An 18,279-nucleotide genomic window follows, 5' to 3' on the forward strand; every position below is an offset into this window, starting at 1 on the left:
GAGCTGGTGAAAGCACCTCCGAGAGCCAGGGAGGCTTTGCGCTTGGCTGCTGTGACCCTCTGGGTTTGCAGCTCCTGGCTGCACGGCTGAGGAAGGGTAGGATTTACCTCCAAAGCAGTTTTCTCCAGATGCAAGGAGGACAGTGAAGCAAATCATTTGCCAAGCCCTGTCCCAAAGAGGGAAGGTATTACAGTAGGAAGCCAGACCTCTGGGACTCAGCTGATTGCTTGCTTTCTATGGCACAAACTCACTGCACAGTGGTGGACCAGCTGCCTGGATCCCCTCACCCCACTCTACCCATCTGCGAAACAGAGGGAGCTGCGAAGCACCCCACTGAACCACAACAAGAGGCCACAGCAAGAAAAAAAAAAAACCTTTCTAATCCTCTCTCTCTTCTTTTCTGCTGCTCACACTGGGCTGTCCCTAAGACTCAGCTGCCCCCACACTTGTCTGCAATGCAGCCTGCAAATTGGGGACACCTCGGGAGCTTCAGAGGAGAATCCTGAGTTGAGCTCAGGTTGGTGTTCTTTGCATAAGCAGAGCTACCTGTCCTCCATCTGCAGCAATATTAACGAAGTGACAGCCAAATCACAGCTCTTGGCCAGCTCCTAGTCCCCTGGCAAGTGCTGTTAGCCTTGGCTAGCCACAAGAGGGGAGGAATACGGCCAAGGAGACAACCTGCAGGGGCATTCCCAGAGAAAGAATTTACAAAGGCTAGGAAGCTACTCCAGCTTTACTGCCAGGGAACAAATGGTTAATAGCACCACACTGAAATGTCCAAGTGCCTCAGGGATGCCGATCAGTTCAGCCCCACTGCGTTCCTGGGAGATCTACATTCACTTTTCTCCCAGACCTACACCAGGAAGGGAGTCATTGCCTCCAATTCCATGTCTTGTCCTAACTCTTCCATCCAGTGCAAGAGACCTTGGCATCCCTAGCCAGGGTAACCCAGCAGGTAACGAGAGACATGAACCGGTCTGTCCCCCATGAACAAAGCCCCCGAAAAGCAAGTAGTCTCGAGCAGGAGGACCCCATAGCATTTGCTCTATTCCCGCAGGGGGACCCCTTGCTGTCCAGTGCACAGTGGGATTTTACCTCGGTTGGAGTGGCCCATGCTCGATGACACAGACGATTTCTGTTTCTGCCGTTTCACCGTCATCATCACTTGCTCTTGGACCCTCTGTTTTCCTGTGCCCTTAGTTTTCAGCTTGTGATCCGAGGGCAAGGCCAGTGTGGAGCTGGCCTGGTCTTGGAAACATTCATATGCCAGCGCTGTTTTCAGTGGAGAGTGAAGCATGGCTGCAAACAGACCGTGGGGCTGGGGAGGAGAAGGGACTGCACTTCAGCTGACTGCACGTGACACAAGGCAACAGCAACACGTCTCGTTCTGGGCTTAATCTCCCAAACCCCTCCTTGCCATACGTCCCCTGGCCGAAGATGTCTCAGGACTCCTGCTCCTGGCTCAGCTCTCCAGCGTGTGAGCAGGCACACCCTCTGCCAGACTGGATATACAGCCCTGCCTGTACACACCCACGCGCTCCTCACCGCGGCTGGTTTGCAGCCCCTGTGCTGCAACTGCAGGGCACGCAGCTCCCCACTGCCCTCGCCCTAACTCTGCCTCCTCCAGCCTGTGCCGAAATGGACAGACTGAGAGGAAAGTGCTGGTTCTGGCAGGCAGAACCCCCTCCTTAGACCCAAAGCTGGGAGGGGTCTAAGTTTGGGACAGGCACCACTGTCCCCTTCACCATGGCGGGCTCACAGATGTGGGGGTTGTGGATCTCAGTAGGAAATGGTGCTCTTGGCAAACAGCTGGAGGATCTCCCACACAGCCTACTCATCTTGTAGTTTATTGTTTTCCTTAGTCTAAACAGGGTTAAAATGGGTTTTCAGTGCCACGAGCCTGGGAATGCCCCTGTTAACAAGAGGCAGCTTGCACATGAATGAGGACAAATGCTCCCCACAGTTCCTGTGCCTGCGTGAGGGTCCAGACTCCGTCCCTGGCCCTATTGAGATGCTCCCAGGTCAATCTGTTTCAGCTCTCCATTTGTGAAAAGCTTCCTCTGCCTGCACAAGAGGCAAACCTGCCAAGCCAGGGATTGCACAGGATTGCCTGTGTAACACCTAATCTTGGTCCTGGAGTGATCCCCTGGGCTCCGCTGACCACAGGATGCTGCTGTGCTCATAGTGGCATGACCCTTTCCCTTTCCAGGGCCACCCAGGCTCTCCTCCAAGGAGAAAATATCAGAAGTTACATGCTAAGTTTTGAACTGGAGGGAAGAGTGCCAAACCATACCGCAGTGAGTCTTTTGCAGTGAACCAGACACCTTAGTGCTGGTGTGACCAGTTTTAGGTCACAGAAAATGCTGACAAAGCTTCTGCCAAGCCACAGGAGGCCAAGACAGCAGAAGAGGTACAAAGCTGGCCAGGAGAGAGAGCTCTCAGGACAGAGACTTCCCGGTGCTGCCCTCCCACCCCCACCCCAGCACTGAGTCCCAGGGGTGCCTACATGAGCACAGGGCCCAGACAAGGGCCAGGAGAAGCACGCCACTCTGTGCTGCTAGGTGGAGGGTGTTGCTGTGGAGGGAACTTCCATGGTTTCTCTCTCTTAGCAATCCACAGCATGAAGGATCAGTGCTTGGGGTCTGGCCATAGGCCTGGTGCTTTCAGCTCATGGACACTAGGTTACTCCTTGGAAGCAGCAGAAAACATGGAAACACTTTACCTTCATTTCCATTTCCATGTTTTCTTGGCAGCTGGTGAACACTCATATGACTGCCTTTCAGTTTTCGAAGGAATGGGAGCAATATTGGAAAAAGCAGAGCATGATCCTGGGGAGCATGAAGGTTGTGCACCTTCCTCTTCTGATCGCTTCAGGATGCTCCTCTCGCTAACCCCAGCACTAGAACCCCAAACTTTGTTAATGAGACTCAGAACTAGAACAACTAAGGACTAATTGCCTTCAGTCCCCCCCCGCCCCCCCAAGTTTCCTGACACCTCATCAAAGGAATGCGGCAGCTTCACTGTCCTCTGTCACCCATCAGGCCTGGGCCATTTAGACAGTGACCAAAAGAGGCCAGCCAGGATGAGGGGCAAGTGCTACCCAAGACTGGGGGGCCAATGCCTGATGACGTGGAGGAGGATTTTCTGATGTTCCCGTGCTCATTTTCACCCAGCGGTGATAAGTCTGTGCACTGCCCAGTTTGGGTAGGGAGCAGCAGAGCAATATCTGATTGTTGTTTTCCTATGTCCTACTTGTTTCTCCTGAAAGCCTTAGTTGTTTCTCCTGAAAGCTTGTTATCGATGCCAAATGATGTTTTCGCAAATCAATGACAGGCTGTCAGCGTCAGATGGCTTCTGAACAACAAAGTGCCCAGCTCTTGCAAACCTGTAATGTCATTTACCCCCCGGCAAGGAACAGCCCTCACCCTGTCCCCGCACAGAAGAGCCAAGTGTTTATCACATCCAGTCATTTACTGGCGGATAATACAAATGCTATGCTCTGGCATCTGCCCTGTTTCATAACTCATCCAAAATGCTGAGCTGGGCTGTGGAGCTGGGGACAGGGAGCTGATAAAGGCTTTCAAGAAACAATAGTTTCTTAGGGATGAATTTGCACCATCTAGACCAAGGGAAGAAAACTCCAAGCTTTCTGAAACATACTTGAACCTGCCTCTAAAAGAGCAAAAGATACTTAAACAAAGGAGTTTGTTGCATCTCTATACAAACTGCTGTTTCTGCTCAGAATCACAGGATGGTGATGCTTACTTAGCAGGGACAGCTTGCTGTCATCCTCAGCAAGCCCAGCGCTGCACCAGAGTGGCACACAGCAGCCAAAGCCCTGTATCTACAAGCACCTTAAGCAAATTCCCTGTCTGCGTTTCTGTCTGGAGGTTGCAGGCACTGGGACAGCAATAGGAGAAGGCTGAAAGGGGAACAGAAACTGTGCTGAATTTGGAGCATGACTGGCAAAAGACTGGAGAGAAAAAAGGCATCTGGTGATCTGAGGGAGACAGGGGCCTTAGCTGCGGTCTGATGGCTGCATGTGCGCACACCAACCATTGCATGGTGATGCCATGAATCACCACTCCGCACCCCACAGGCTCACAAGGACACACCTTGTGCATCTGGCCTCTTCAAAGCATTTTTGTTTGAGTTCCTGGGATTCTTGCCAAATCACTGATTGCAATCAAAGGGCTCGCTGGCCCAATACTGCTCCCAGAGTGGTGCAGGGTTTTCTGTTCAAACTTGTCAGACACTCCTGAACTAAAAGTGTCTACAAATTGCTGCAGAATCTGCCAGAGGAAGATAGCTGGCCCCAAAATTGGTGACAGGAAGCACCGCCGCAATTTTTTAGCGTCTTGGGTTGCTTCTTCCTCAGAGTGGATGGTCACCAAGAGGGATAGATGTAAGGGTGCTGGGGATTTCTTGTATTTCCCAGGAAAATGCCATTCTCCGAGGGGTGACTCAGCCTTGCCCCACCACAGCTGAGACTTCCCGGAGCCTGGCAAGGATTCTGCAGGAGGAAACCTGCTCTTCAGATTTGCACAGCCTTAGTTTCACTCAGTATCTCATGAAAGGTTCTTCTTCTACGGTGCAAAAAAGAACCACAGGGCCAGGACAGATGGAGAAGTCAGATGCAAAAGAGGAACCAGGATCCAGGTGAAAATGTGCACACAGTGGTTAAATTCAGGAAAGCCATGCAGAAGCCTGCTGAGGCATGTGGACAAGGTATTTCCAAGCAAAACCTTCCCTCTGCTATTCACACATGTGTGACACCAAGCCCAGTTTTTGGGGTGGTGCAGCAGTAGGACAGGGGTGGTGCAGCAGTAGGACAAGGTGATGACAGCACCTATCAGATCTCAGGTTAGCCCTTGACAAAGCAGGTAGACTTCACCAAGCCCCAGAGCTCTTCCATGGCAGATGGGAGCTTGTAAGGGGCAGGGAATGCTCTTACATGGAGAAAGAAAGGAAAACCCCAATTACTCCTTGAAAAGGAAGGACTGTGTACCATTGTATCAGAGCTCACACAGAGCAGCTGTGAGGCTAAACCAACCAAGGTGAAAGTCTTGTGAAATGGAGCTAAAGTACCTGGGAATGAAGTCAATGCATCATACAGGTGTGTCATAATAGAAACACAGAATAATTTAGGTTTGAAGGGACCGACCCTTTGTCCAAAGCAGGGGCAATTTAGATCCAGCTGCTGGGGACCTTTTCCATTTGATGCTTGAGCATCACCAAGAACGTAGGTCCTGCTGCCTCTGTTCCAGTAGTTGACTACCCTCATGGTGAATATTTTTTCCTAGTATCTCAGGGGAATTTCCCATGTTCCAGCTTGTTCCCATTGCCTATCATCCTCTCACCATGCACCTCAGAAGAATTTGACTCTGTCTTCTCTGCACCCTCCCATTAGGTAGCTGCAGACAGCACTAAGATCACCCCAAGCTTTCCCTTCTCCAGGCTGAAGAAACCCAGCTCTCCCAGCCTCTCCTCATGCTTCCTGTGCTCCAGCCCCAAACATTTTGGTGGCCTCCACTGGAGTCTACCTCTTTCTTTTATTGGGGGCCTCCAAACTGGGCGCAGCACTGGGCACAGTGCAGGAATCCCTGCAGGGCTGGAGGGTGGGGAGAAAACCAAGCCCTTGTCCACCTCCCAGGCACAGCTCCCTGGCAGAGCCAAGCATGGCCCTGGCCAGAAGCGCAGCATTTTTCCCTAGCACCTGGCTATGGCTTGGACAAAGTGCACTGCAGTGCCTGGGACCACTCTCTGGCCCTGGGACCAAGGGACACTACATGGTCCATGCCTATGTGCTGAAATGTCCTAGCCCCAAGAACAGAGCCAAGCCAAGCCAAGATCTCGTGGCTACTTGTGAGAACATGTCAGGCCCACAGCAAGGCTGTGCATCCATTGCAGGCTGGTGATGGCCAGATGGCTGCGAATCCCACTTGACCATGTCCAGAAGACATGAGGGTGCTCAGCAGTAGAGACAGTCTCCTTGTGTGCATCTCCTTTCTCCGTTCTCTAGATCTTGAGGACTACCTGAGGATTGACCAGTGGCCATCTTGTCCTTTAATAATTAATGAGTTGCAGATCCTCTCCCCTTCACACCATGCCATGCCTGAGAATTCCAGAGAGAACTGGCTGTTAATTGGGGGAGTGCTTGAGGTTAGGGTTGGCGGACGCACACTCAGATGGGGAGAAGACTCCACACTGCCTTGGAGACAGCCCTGGAGATAAACTAAAAGTTTGTTTTGGGCCCCCATGGGGTGCATGAGCATTACCTGGGTGGTGTCCTGCAAATGCAGCCAAGTCAGGTCCTGCAAGATGCATATACTGCTTTCAGAAGTGGTTGGAGGGAGGGCTAGGGTGTGGGGCACTGTCTTCAGAGGTGATGCTCTGCTCATGGACACAGACACAGCCGCTCCAAAGCCCTCTCAGGGTCAGCCTTGCTGAGGAGATGCATGTGTCTACCACACCTAACCAGGCCCGTGTAAGAGGTATTGCTCCTTGTTGCAGATGTAGCTGATCACCATGCAGATATTTCTCCAACCACCTCAGTTGCCTAAGAATACTCTCAGCTGTAGAAATGGTTGATGCACCCCCAACCCCGGGCCACATTCCCTGGCTCCATTCATGCTGCCTATTGTCTCCAAACAGCTGTCCCACAACAGTTCCCTGTCCCTCCCATGCTGGCACAGGCACAACCAAAATTCTTCTTCACCAGCACGTTGCTCTGGGCTTATTCCTCCTGCCAGGGCAGCAGTATGGCCAGAGATGAGGGCCACAAGAAGGTGTCCCTTCCCTAGGACCTTGGGTGCGCAAGGGGCACAATCCCACATGTGCCATGGTTAGTTTTCTGAGCTTATTGTGGCTCTGTCCTGTTGGCAGCCACTCTGTTCAAGGCAGTGGGAACCCTTGCTGCATGGGGCAGCAGACTGTTCTATTCCCCACCCCACTTCTTCACAAAGGGCCACAGAGCCGTTATTTCCTTTGAGCCCCTCCACCCCTCCATACTGGTTCTCTACCATTTTCTGACCCTTTTTTTTTTTTTTTTGGAGGGGGGGGGGGGGCGCTCAGAAAATAAGGAAGGCTAACTCACAGACCAGCGGGGTTTTGCAGTGGACACCAGGGGTGTGTGTAGGGTGGCTAGAGGCACAGTTGAGGCTGGCATGTTATGGGTGCAAAGCCATACCAGTTAGAGCCAGGAAACAGTGCACAAAATGTGTGCAAGTAGTACACCCCTGTCTATGCTGCTCATCAGAAATGATGATCCCAAGGATCAGTGGGAATGCTGCCAGGCCCAGGCATGTATGAATACAAGGGCACCACATGGAAAGTCAGGTAGAGGGCTTAAACAAGCATCCATCCTGAGTCCAGCTACAGCACCAATGAGACCGTTACAATCAAATAGGTATGGGCAGCCTTTCGCTGGTGGGGACCCAGTGGAGAAGGGTGGGCACATATGCATCTCAGCCAAGAAGGTACGCAGCCTCCTTGCCTCCCCATTCCTGTAATAATCTAGATCAGCTCAGAAATGATGCGGAGAAAGGAGAGCTTGTTCCCATTCTGAAAGGAACAGAGACAACAGGATCACATTTAGAAAGAGACCAAGCATGTAAATGATGCTAAGATGCATTTGATTCCACATCATTGTGAAATCCTCTGGTGTTTCTGGCAGAGGAAGGAAGCCCCACAGACCAGGTTATATAATGATTTAGCAACATAGCCACTTGTGGCTCAACTTGTTAAAACATACACTGGCTGGGGGAGCAGGGTGGGGGAGGTGATCGTGCAGTAATCCCCTTGGTGCAGACAGGGAGCATGCGGTAAGAGAAAGAAGGCTACAAGTGCTGTGTGACCTACCAGCCGCACTGCAGAAGAGAAAGGCCAAACGCCTACTACTCTGGCAGGTTATGCATGGACATATGCCCACACCACATCTGGCAGCTCCATTGCTTCATAACCACGTGCTCTGCAGGGAAGTGCAGATGATCCTAGCATCAGTAGAGACTCTTCCCTTCCTTCCAGAGCACCATTTCAGTTCAGGGCTTAAGATGGGGATTAGTTTCTCCCCACTCCCTGCATCAGAGAGTCCCATTAGAGTTTGATCCCCAGTTAAGCATGAAGCTAGCACTAGACATCAGGTGCTACAAGCACTGCCGTCCTCTTCCAAATAGGATCAGAGCAGCCCAAGCATCAGGATTACCACTTTGTAGTGATGCTATCTGACTATTTGCTATCCAGACACGACCTCCTTTGCCTACTCAAAGTCCAGGAGGGTTTGTCTGTAACTGCCATTGTACAGGAGTGTTGTCAGCATGAAAATATTGGGCTCACCCCATGCACGCAATGTCCTGGAAGCATTTATTCCATCCGTATCCAGCACCACCCTTCAGTCATCTAGGCACTGCTGCCCATCAGGATCCATAGTGAGGTGATGATGCCTTTCTTTGGTCACACTGAAGTTGCACTCATCCTCTCCTTTGTAAATGCAGCTGCCAGAGGAGTTTCCCTCTCCATCCTCCTCAGTTTTCTAATTTTAGGAAGGCTCTAATTCCTACACAGTAGCAAATTACTCCCTTGTATGTGATGCATAGGATCACATGGACAGAAATGCACCTCTGTCTGCGGCACTGCAGCAACCCCCTGGAGGTCCCTGGGGATCTCAGCAATCCTCCTTCAGGGCACACTGGTCCTGCCAAAGCCTTGTCCTTCCCAAATCTGCAGATGTCTCTTTAGTAGCAGCTCTCCTGATAGGAACTGAGATTCAGCTGCATTTCTCTTTACAGTAACCCTCTTCCCAAGAAAGGAAGCTCTCCTTTACTCCCAGAACTGTGGCAGGGCACTCAGATCATGAAATATTAATAGTAATAAAAAGAGTAATAATAACATTATCTAGCTGCCAAACATTCCTTCTCTTGCTTGTTATACTGCTTTCACCACCTAGTCCACTAACCTCCTGGTCTGCAGGGAGCTGGTTGGTTTTGCAGTAGTGGGTTTTCCCCTTTCTAAACTGTTCACTGATGTCAAAGACATTTAAGAAATATTAAATGCTTCCCGATATCATTCTTGTGTGCCAGGGCTCACTTTACTCACTAACTGATCCTGGGCCTACACTCCCACCTTGAGCCAAAAGCCTTACTCCATCACAGCTGGAGCCAGGAGATCAGTGATTCCGGAAGGAGTGGGTTATACCAGAGATAGAAACTGGGAGCAGGAGGCAAATCCACAAGGACATGGAGGGCTGTAGACAAGGACAAAAAAGCAGAGAAAGATGGAGAACCCTCGGCTGCTTCAAGAAGTCCTGGCCAAGGAGGAAAGAAGATGACTGAAAAGACGGACAGGGACTCCCAAGTCATGCAGTCCTCTCTGATGCTGGCCCTCCTGGACAGCAGAGATGGCAGGGTGGGAAGGAGAGCAGCAGTTGCATCTCTGGACTACACAAGATGTATCTAGACATGCACTGGGGCAGAAGCACTGTGTGACAGTGGAGGAGCTGGGACAGGTTCTGCAGCTCGGCAGACCCCAGGCTCCTTTGGGAAGGCTCTGGACCGTGCGGAGGACAGTGCTAACAAGTCTCTGCCTGAAGCTCTGTGTCTGGGCTGCCTGTTGGTGATATTTGCAGCTGGCAGACACGTGAAGCAGGGCTGACCCATGGGGACTCATCCTCCATCACCTTTCTTAAGAACACTATTTATCTTAATAGTGAAACCTATAGCACTGGTGCTTAATAGCAAGTTCATCTAGAGATAATACTTGAGGCTGATCTCTACATGTCATGCAGGGGTTATTTGTTTAACTCATGTCTACTTTCCAGGAGGAGTCCGTGCTGAGTTTGATTGTCCAGATGGACAGGTATTTACACATTTGACACATTTACACATTTCAGACTAAACAAAGAAAAACAGATTTTTCAAAGCCAAGCTATAGCTGGCCATGTGAAATATATTCAGATAACTGTGCTAGGGATGGAGTAAGGAGTCTCTCTCCTTCCCAGAAGACATCCAAGAGGATGTTCAATGATGGTAAGCCTCCCAGCTGTTGAGATGGGCAGAGGCAGCTATCAGTCTCTTGCTTTATCATATTACCTGCCCACACAGCAGCCTTCAAGTCCCTTTTGCCAAGTCTGCACCTCTCTGTTGTGAAATCAGCTCTCTATTGGAAACGTGCTGAAGTACCAGGTAAATTTTTCCAGTCCTGTCTCTACATGCAGCTGTTCTGGTCTCAAAGAAACTTCAGCATGGAAGTCAAGCTGCTTCAGTAAACACAGTGCTACTGGTCCATCCTCCCTCCCTGTGCCTGCCACGTACAGGGGAGCAAGAGTGGCTTTCATCTGTCGCTGGGATGTACTGACCTAGCTTCAACACCCAGCTCCAGAAGAGAGAGCGCTTGGGGCAGAGGAGATGCACACCTCTCCTCAGCCTTGCTTTAGGCATGCAATTTAATGTAGCTTCCTGCCTAGTTGGCTAGACTCCTACTCCACAGCTTGGCAGCCATCATGGAGGGATGTGGTAACACCAGCTGCCAAGCCTAACATGGATTTCAGGGGACAGAAACTGCAGTCTAGGCATCCGGTGAGACTGCACTTGGACTCTAGTTGTGGCCTGATGTCTCAACTGGAGGAGGGCAATTGGAGGCTCATCTTTCAGAGTGCATCCTGCCCCTCCTGCCATGCTGCTGAAGAATGGCACATACCCTGCCTGTTTTATAATGGTAACAGCTAATCAAGTCATCTAAGCAGGAATGTCCTACAGACAACAGGCTATGGTATAGAGAAAGCAAGCTGTGGTTTTCCTGTCAGCTCCTCCTAACAGGTACCCATATGTGCTTATCACTTCCTAGGCTGCCAAAGTCCAAGCAAGATATGTCCTTGTCAAGGATCATCTCGCTTTTCCAAGCCTCAGAAGTCTTCTGTAGGATGCAAACAATCTACCTTGTGTGTGTATGTCTTATTGTCCTTCATTGGGGGAAAGTTGTAGAAAGACTTAGGTTGGAGGGGACTTTCAGATGTTCTGAGTCCAATATCAAGTTCAAAGTAGGGCTGACTCCAAAGCCAGGTCAAGTTGCTCAGGTCCTTGCTCAGTCGAGTTTTGAATATCTCCAAGATGGGAATTCTGCAGTGCCAGGGCTGCACTTCTGTCACGGGGATAAGTTTTTTCCTTTTGCGCAATTGGAATTATATTTGTTGCAGCTTCTGCATGGTTTCACTCGTTCTTTTCCAATGCACCTTGGAGAAGGACCTGGCCCTGTCTTCACCACAGCTCCTCCCATGGGTGGAGGAAGGCTGCTGGGCAATCCCACTTCAGCCTCCACTCCTCCAGGTGAACATACTCAGCTCCCTCAGCCTTCCCATATGTTATGTACCCTCGGCCCGGCCACCTTTTCCTAGCAAGGGAAAAATGGGTTTTTAAGCAAGATGACTAGGTACCTCTTGGCTGTGAACTTACAGAGTCTAAGTGCACAGAACAGGGATCTGTTCTTTGATCACTGTGCAATCAAGCTGGCCAAATATAGTCAATTTTAATTACAAAATCATTCAAAACATCCAGGGGATGGCAAACATCCCTGTGAAAGGGTGGGGTATATAACATTTCTATGCACTTTCTGTAAAACTCAGGGATAATAATCTGCCAAGATTGCAGGGTAGGTATAGCACTCCTGTGACACCAGAGAGCAATTTCTTTTTTCTTTAAAGACACACTAGCTGCTGAGGTTGAAATACACATATAATTTCATTAAAATGAAATCATTAAAGATGGCTCTGCTGCTTAGGAATGACTGAAAAAAATCTTACCTTGCTTCTGTAGATCAAAGTGCCTTGTCTTTCTCTTGTAATAAAAACAGTCTGACATTTTATATAAATGTTTGATCTAGAAGACCAAAAAGGATATTTCAGTTGTTATTAAGCAGCAGCTGCCCTGAATAATTTTTAAGCTCCAATTTAAGTTAATTTGATTTTTTTAAAAAGAAAAACAGAGCTTTCTGTGCCAAAATCTGTTTTAACACAAATTTTCTAAACAGCTCTACTCTAATTGTTACTTGAGACCTCATCTCCTGGAAATTTCCTGCCCTTACAAACAACTGAATGGGAGTGGAAAAGGCTTGTTACTGCAGCACAGCAGGAGCTTTTGGAGAAGGGAGCCTTTCTTGGGAAGAGAATTTATGTATTCCTGGCAGAGCACACAACATCTGAGGCAATTACAGCAGCTGTGGAAAGGAAAAGAGCACAGATTTGTTAGCAGGACACTTTTCAGGCTTTGGGCAGTAGCAGAAGTCCTATCCCAAAGGCTAGAACACAGAAGTGTTGGCCAAGGGGACTCACACTCATCTCATGAATGTCCCAAGTGTGTCTCCTGCCCAGTGACACTGCTTGATAGTGTCATCACAGATAATAGAAGAGGGCCAGAGACTAATCCCTGGTCCGGAGGCGGGGGCACAGACAGGATCCCAGAAACCTAGGTTTGGGCCAGCCTTCTCCAGAGTAGGCTGTATCTATACTGGACCGCACGCTTCTGGACCTACGTGGTGGTCTACAACATAATAATTATTCAGAGGGGCTTTTTTCCCTGGTTGGAGTGTTGGAAATAATCTGAGGGTAGTGCGGGGGTGGGATTTTTATAGCATGAAACTGAGGGCATGGGTTGGATGCTTCAGGGCATGGCATGAGGATGCAGAGCCTGTTGGGATTGTTTTGGAGGGCTGTGTAGGTTAGAGGGAGCCACACTTGGCACAGTCTTGTCCACCCTGCTTTTTGGGAGTGTTCCTGGAGTGGACTACTCTCAGAAATGCACCCAGGCTTTGTCCTGCAGAGAGCTGGGAGGAGTAATTCAAAATGAAGCAAAAGAGTGAGCTAACGATGGAGGAGCCCAGACAGCCAGGTCAGTGCCTGAGCAACCCCCTGGCCCCCTCTCCTGGCAGCGCAGATGTACCCAGACATGCAATTCACTGCTTTCCCATGCCGAGGCAGGAGCACACAGGGAAATGGAAACGCTAGCAGATGATCCACATTTGAGAGCGGGAAGCATCCTAGTCTAGATTTATCTAAGGCCCCTGAGAGCTATCCCAGCAACCCAAAAAGTCACCCAAAAGTTTCTGGAATAGCTTTTCTAGCATCGCAGCGTCTTCCTACAGCACCTGGCATTTCTTGCGCAGTAAATACTAGTGTCCTAAAGGCTCAGTGTTGTCCCAGTGTTTCACAGCTGATGTCCCTCTGGGGGGCAGGAGGCTGTACCCAAACTCTGATCCATCATGGCTGCTGTGGACAGTTAATGGGAAGGATGTTTCCCACACTCTTCCTACTGGCAGGCTGGAAAAGGGGTATTTTTCCTCCTAAAGGGGAGGAAAAAAAAAGGCCGCTGGTGAGCTGGGCCAAGTGCCATGTATTCCACTACATGTGGAGCCCACAGCAAGGGATTCTTCCCCACAGGGGAAGAATCAGGTGAATTTTCAGGGTTCCTCCCAGCCCAACGACTTTACAATCCTGCTCTTCCCCGAGTATCATGGCTTCCTCTGCCATAGAGGACCAGCAGCCAGGACAGTGGCACCTTATGGCAAAGACAGCAGCGACAGGCACTGACAGGGGTGCTCTGGGCATCTACAATACAACCAGCTTGGAGCAGGCAAGCCAAGCTCTCAGGTTGCGTGGTCCATACAGGCATGCTATCCTTGTACACTGCCCAGGGCTGCTGCGCAGGGTCCCCAGTAATACACTGCATGCTCATCAGAACAGGGTTTCTGTAGTGGCTGGAGGATGCTGTTTGCCTGATCAAACAAAGGCTGTCATGCACCTGAGTCATGGCCAAGTTTTCCTGGTCTCTGGAGGTAACCGTGCAGTCAGTATGCATTTCTGTGGGGTGTGCCATGGCTGTTTCTTGCTGCCCAGAGCTTTTAGGGTGATTGGTGTAAAGCTTGATTGTATGTTCAGTTGTTTTAAAGACAACGTGCTCTCCTTTCTGGGCCAGTTTTATTGGAGGGTGGAAAGGAGGGGTAGGGTAGCACCTCATCAGTCCTGTTTAGGCATGTGCACGAGCACTCTCCTGTAACCTTGCCTCCTTCTGGACCAAAACTCCTTATGCTGTGATTTGCCTTGCCAGACAAGTTTTCAGAAGCAAGCTATCAGCTACTTGCTTCCAAACACGTGTCCCTGAAATAGCGACAGTTTATTCTCTGCTAAAGTTGAGCAACTCAGCTCTCCTCTTGCATTACCAAGGCTTTCAAGCATCATTTGATAAGCAGTATGAGTGCAGCTCTTCAGGCATTGCTACATCTTTTGGCGTGCTTTGCCCTGCCAAAGTTGTATTTCAAGCTACCTATAAATTATGCTTCACTATTGGCTTTCATCTGCTCGTCATGCAATGGACAAGAACAAAGGCTGCCATGTGCCACACCAAACAGGAGAGCCAAGAGCCAGATCTAGGCATAGCAATATAGGCGGCAGTCTGCTAGAGGAAGCAAAACAACCACAGCCCTCTGCCAAACTTACATTAGAGATGTGGAAAGCCAGGGTGGCTGCTGCTGCTAGGAAAGGAGCTGGGGTACGAGGGAGAGGAGGAGAAAGGGGGCAATGAAATCTCTTTTTGCCTGCACAGCCTGGACAGTGAAGTCCTAAGCCAGTTACAGTAGTGAAAGCAGCAGCAGGCAACAGGAAAGGCAGCCACTACCCTGGCAAAGTGACCGCACTGAACACAGGCAGCGTGCAGAAATAAGATGGGGAAGGAAGGAGGGAAAGACAAAAGGAAGGAAGGAGCTGTAGGCACAGAAAATGAAGAGCTGCACATACTGACACTTCTAGAAACTTGGACTGTTCAGAGGCCGCCCTAGAGGGAATGGCACTCCCCGGAACAGAGGTTTGGGCCAGTTCAGAGAGCAGCTTTGCTTGCACAGGAGTGAGCAAATAAGACGAAGTGTCATTTGCAGGATAACAGAACTTCAGTAGGTCAGTGCCTCTGGGTCTATCATGTAAATCTGCATATGCTGGAGAAGGCTGTGCATGCTGAGGACAAGGAGGTCCCAACATCACCAAGAAGGCTAAAAGAAACAAGCGTCAGCCGGCATACATTACATTACAGTTGGTTAACCTGGTTGATTTAACTTCAGTTTGATTTTGGCATGATCCTTTTTGCTTGAGCTTGTCGGATAGGTCTGACCCCTTGGGAGGATCACACAGCCTGTGGGGCAGGCACCCAGTTCTTCTGGTGGTAAAGAGGAGACTCTCCTGGGAGACACACACCTCAGCCTCCAGGATTGCTCCCATGTCTGGCAGAGCCCACACACCCACAGGATCCCATCACTGCACCCAAACTCACAGAAGTAACATCTGCCTTAGGAGCTGCCTGGGCTACGAAAGCACTGGCCAGATCTTTAATGGGGTCCTTAGCTCCACAACTAGTGGATAAGGAGTCAGGGGTGAGCAGAGAGAAAGAAGTGAATTTGGAGGCCTTAAAAGTCCCTTTTTATAACAAGAATACGAGAAGACCTGCACAAATGTTCAAATGTTTTTTTTGTCTTTTTGCAAACACCCCAGCTTCTTGAGGCTTAAAAGGATCATTTCTGGAAATCAAGATGACTCCCAAGTGTGCTTTCAGATTAGCCAAGCATACACAGCATCTTCTTTTACTGAATTGGTGTTGCCAGCTGTGTCTTGGTTTAAAATAAAACCACCTGGATAACACTGAAATCCATCAGATACAGCAGTGCTTAGTTTAATCACGTGCTTGTGGCCCACAGATGGAAATCTAGTGTATTCACTTTGCCCAACTGCAGCAGTGAACAGTGAAAGGAATCCTCACTAGTTTTTTTTTTTTCCATGTTACCACACAGAGAAGCAAGTTTAAAATGGAAATTATGGTCCAGTCAGCACTGTCATTCAACCCTGCAATGCCTGAACTACTAACAGGTACTTTTGGGTTGAAAAACAGCTTCAGCAGCCGGTACATCTTGAGTTGCTGCACCACAGGAAACCTGCCTACTAACAGACACTGCATTAGATGACCTTGTTGTGACCATGTTACAATCATGGTAAGCACAGCTGGGAAGCGCCCTGCAAGCTGCAGCTTCATACCAACTACCTAAATCACACAGATCTTCAGCTGAGACAGGGTATCCTGTGGTGCTAATTTACTGCTGAGATGTTCTCTGACTGCAGAGGGTTTGGAAATACTCTAAACTTGCCCAGCTTTATTTCTTTGCATTGGCAGTTGCGGAACAGCTCCATCCACGCCTTCCAGAGCGTTTGAGGGTGACAGAAAATCAGACGATATTAGCTTTCAGTGCCTGCACCCTTCTAACATACCAACAATCTGTCTATGCTAAAACAGAAAAGAGATTACATCTCAACAGGTACTGACAGAATAGGCAAGGGACCTCTGGAGCCAGAGAGACGTAGTGAAGGCACCCATATACACATGGCATCCCAGACCTGGAAGGGGGTGGCTAAGGGTGGGAATCCTGGGGAGAATGGAGTATCCCCCTTCGGGAACATCAATCCCATATGTGGGGCTATCCTGGTACCCCACAGAGGGAAGAAGCCCATCAGGCTGCCAAGGCAGATCCAGGAGCAAACTATGCGCCCAGCCTTTCAGTCTTACACAAAACTTTTGTGTTCCAGCCTTTCAAGAATGACCTGAGAATTAGTTTCAGAAAAGTGCATTTGGACACACAGCAAAAATACTTTCCTGCCACCAGCAGTCTGCATAAGGGTGACAGTAGGCGCCGGTTCCTTCTGCCTCCTGAACACTTTTAGCATTACAGAAAGGAAGACGGGAGTGCCAAAGTAGCTGCCAGCATCTGAAAGAAGGGTGTCCATCTCATCCTCCATCTCATGCTGTGTCCATTTTTCCCCAGATACACGTGGTGGGGGAAGAGATCCCTTCACTTGAACTTATTCACTTCACTTTAACAAATCAAGTAAAGCTGACCCCGTAGAGCAGGTCCTCCCAACCTTGCATCCAGCAAGCTGTGCACACTCATCTATCTCATCCTCCCTCTACTCCCAGCATCACTGTGACAATCCCAGTAGCAAAGCAAAATCCACTGTACTGACAGCACTATTATTCCCCTGCAGAGCCTTCTACAAGGCACCAGGAGGAGACAGGCCACCCTTTTGGGTTCACACACACACACACACACACACACGCACCCCACCCCGGGAAGGAAACTACCCAAATCAGCATAGACCCCTGCAGCACAAAGCCTCCTTCCCTTAGGTTCGGTATGTTAGGGATGGCTAGCATCAGCCCTTTCACATTCTGCTTCGTAGCACAAGAGCACACAGACAGCGTGTAGCACAGAAGCACTTACAAAGTGTCATGTAAGCCTTGCCTCCCTGTTTCAAAGAACGTAATCCATGCCAGCACTACCTTGCACACTTGCTGCCTGGCTGACTAGCTGTACAGGGTTCGGAACCAGTATTTCAAAAAAAAAAAAAAAGTCATACCTGAGATTGAGAAAAGGAAGGAAGCCATGGGAGACTGAAAGCAGCCCAGAGCAATCTGAGCATTAGTTCTCCCAGCTGGAACTGGAGATCTGGCTGAACCTACATGGAAGCACAGCCTCTGTCCTGGCCCACCACTTACACTACACCAGGCTTGGTGCCTGCAGCGCTTGGTTTTGGCTAAATAGAGTGGCTTGTGTGCACTCAGTGCTCTGCTTCCAGATCTCTCCATCTTCCAGCTCTGCTGCCAGAGCCAAGAGCATGGCAGAGAGGGAACACAACAGGACCCATGGAAGGGTACTGCAGCAGTGCCCTCCTCAGTGTGCTGAAATCATCCCTTGGTGCACCTTACAAACCTTCTGTGTAGGGTGTACATGATATTCTCAGCTCCCTCCAGGAGCTCCAGTCCAGTGTGGCAGCCATCTCCTGGTCTGAAACTACTGACCAGCTACACTGACTGCAGCTCAGGAGACAAGGGAAGAACAGGCTTTGAAAGCAGACATGATGATGTTCAGCTCAAAGCTACAAGAGCACATAGAAGGGTGCTATCCTCAAAGATTTGGAGATGAGGCTTTCAAGGCACCCTGCTCCAGTCTTGTCATGCAGGAAGGAAATGTTCAACCCTTCAGCAAGAGGAAAGACATGCCAATGGCAGCTCTTAAACAAGCAAAGTCTCATGGAGGAAGGATGTCAGGGCTCTGCAGTCTCAAGCGTTTGAAAGAGCTGGAATTGTAGGCCCTCAGTTGCAGGAAATGTCCTCTCTGCATTGTCCTGGAGGAGACCTGGAGGGCTCTGCAGTCCCATAGCACCACCACCTGGAGATGAAGGCATAGGACTGGAAACTACTGTGC

General features: G+C 49.8%; 1 protein-coding gene across 2 annotated transcripts in view; it reads right to left on the minus strand.

Annotated features, from left to right (window-relative positions):
• Positions 1–6,114, minus strand: part of PKP1 (plakophilin 1) — a 52,564-nt gene extending 46,450 nt beyond the window's left edge. The window contains exons 1-2 of one of the 2 annotated variants that reach the window (XM_068918211.1): positions 6,037–6,114; positions 1,096–1,318 (exon numbers count right to left, since the gene is read on the minus strand). In XM_068918211.1, coding sequence (XP_068774312.1) covers positions 1,096–1,297 — 202 coding nt within the window. In that variant the 5' untranslated portion in view covers positions 1,298–1,318; positions 6,037–6,114. Of the gene's footprint in view, positions 1–1,095; positions 1,488–6,036 lie in introns of those variants that run through there. The other variant, XM_009667321.2, reaches the window with a different exon arrangement.
• Between the last annotated feature and the right edge of the window lie 12,165 nt (positions 6,115–18,279).

This window comes from Struthio camelus, chromosome 24 (assembly GCF_040807025.1).
Source record: "Struthio camelus isolate bStrCam1 chromosome 24, bStrCam1.hap1, whole genome shotgun sequence".
Lineage (NCBI taxonomy): Eukaryota > Metazoa > Chordata > Aves > Struthioniformes > Struthionidae > Struthio > Struthio camelus.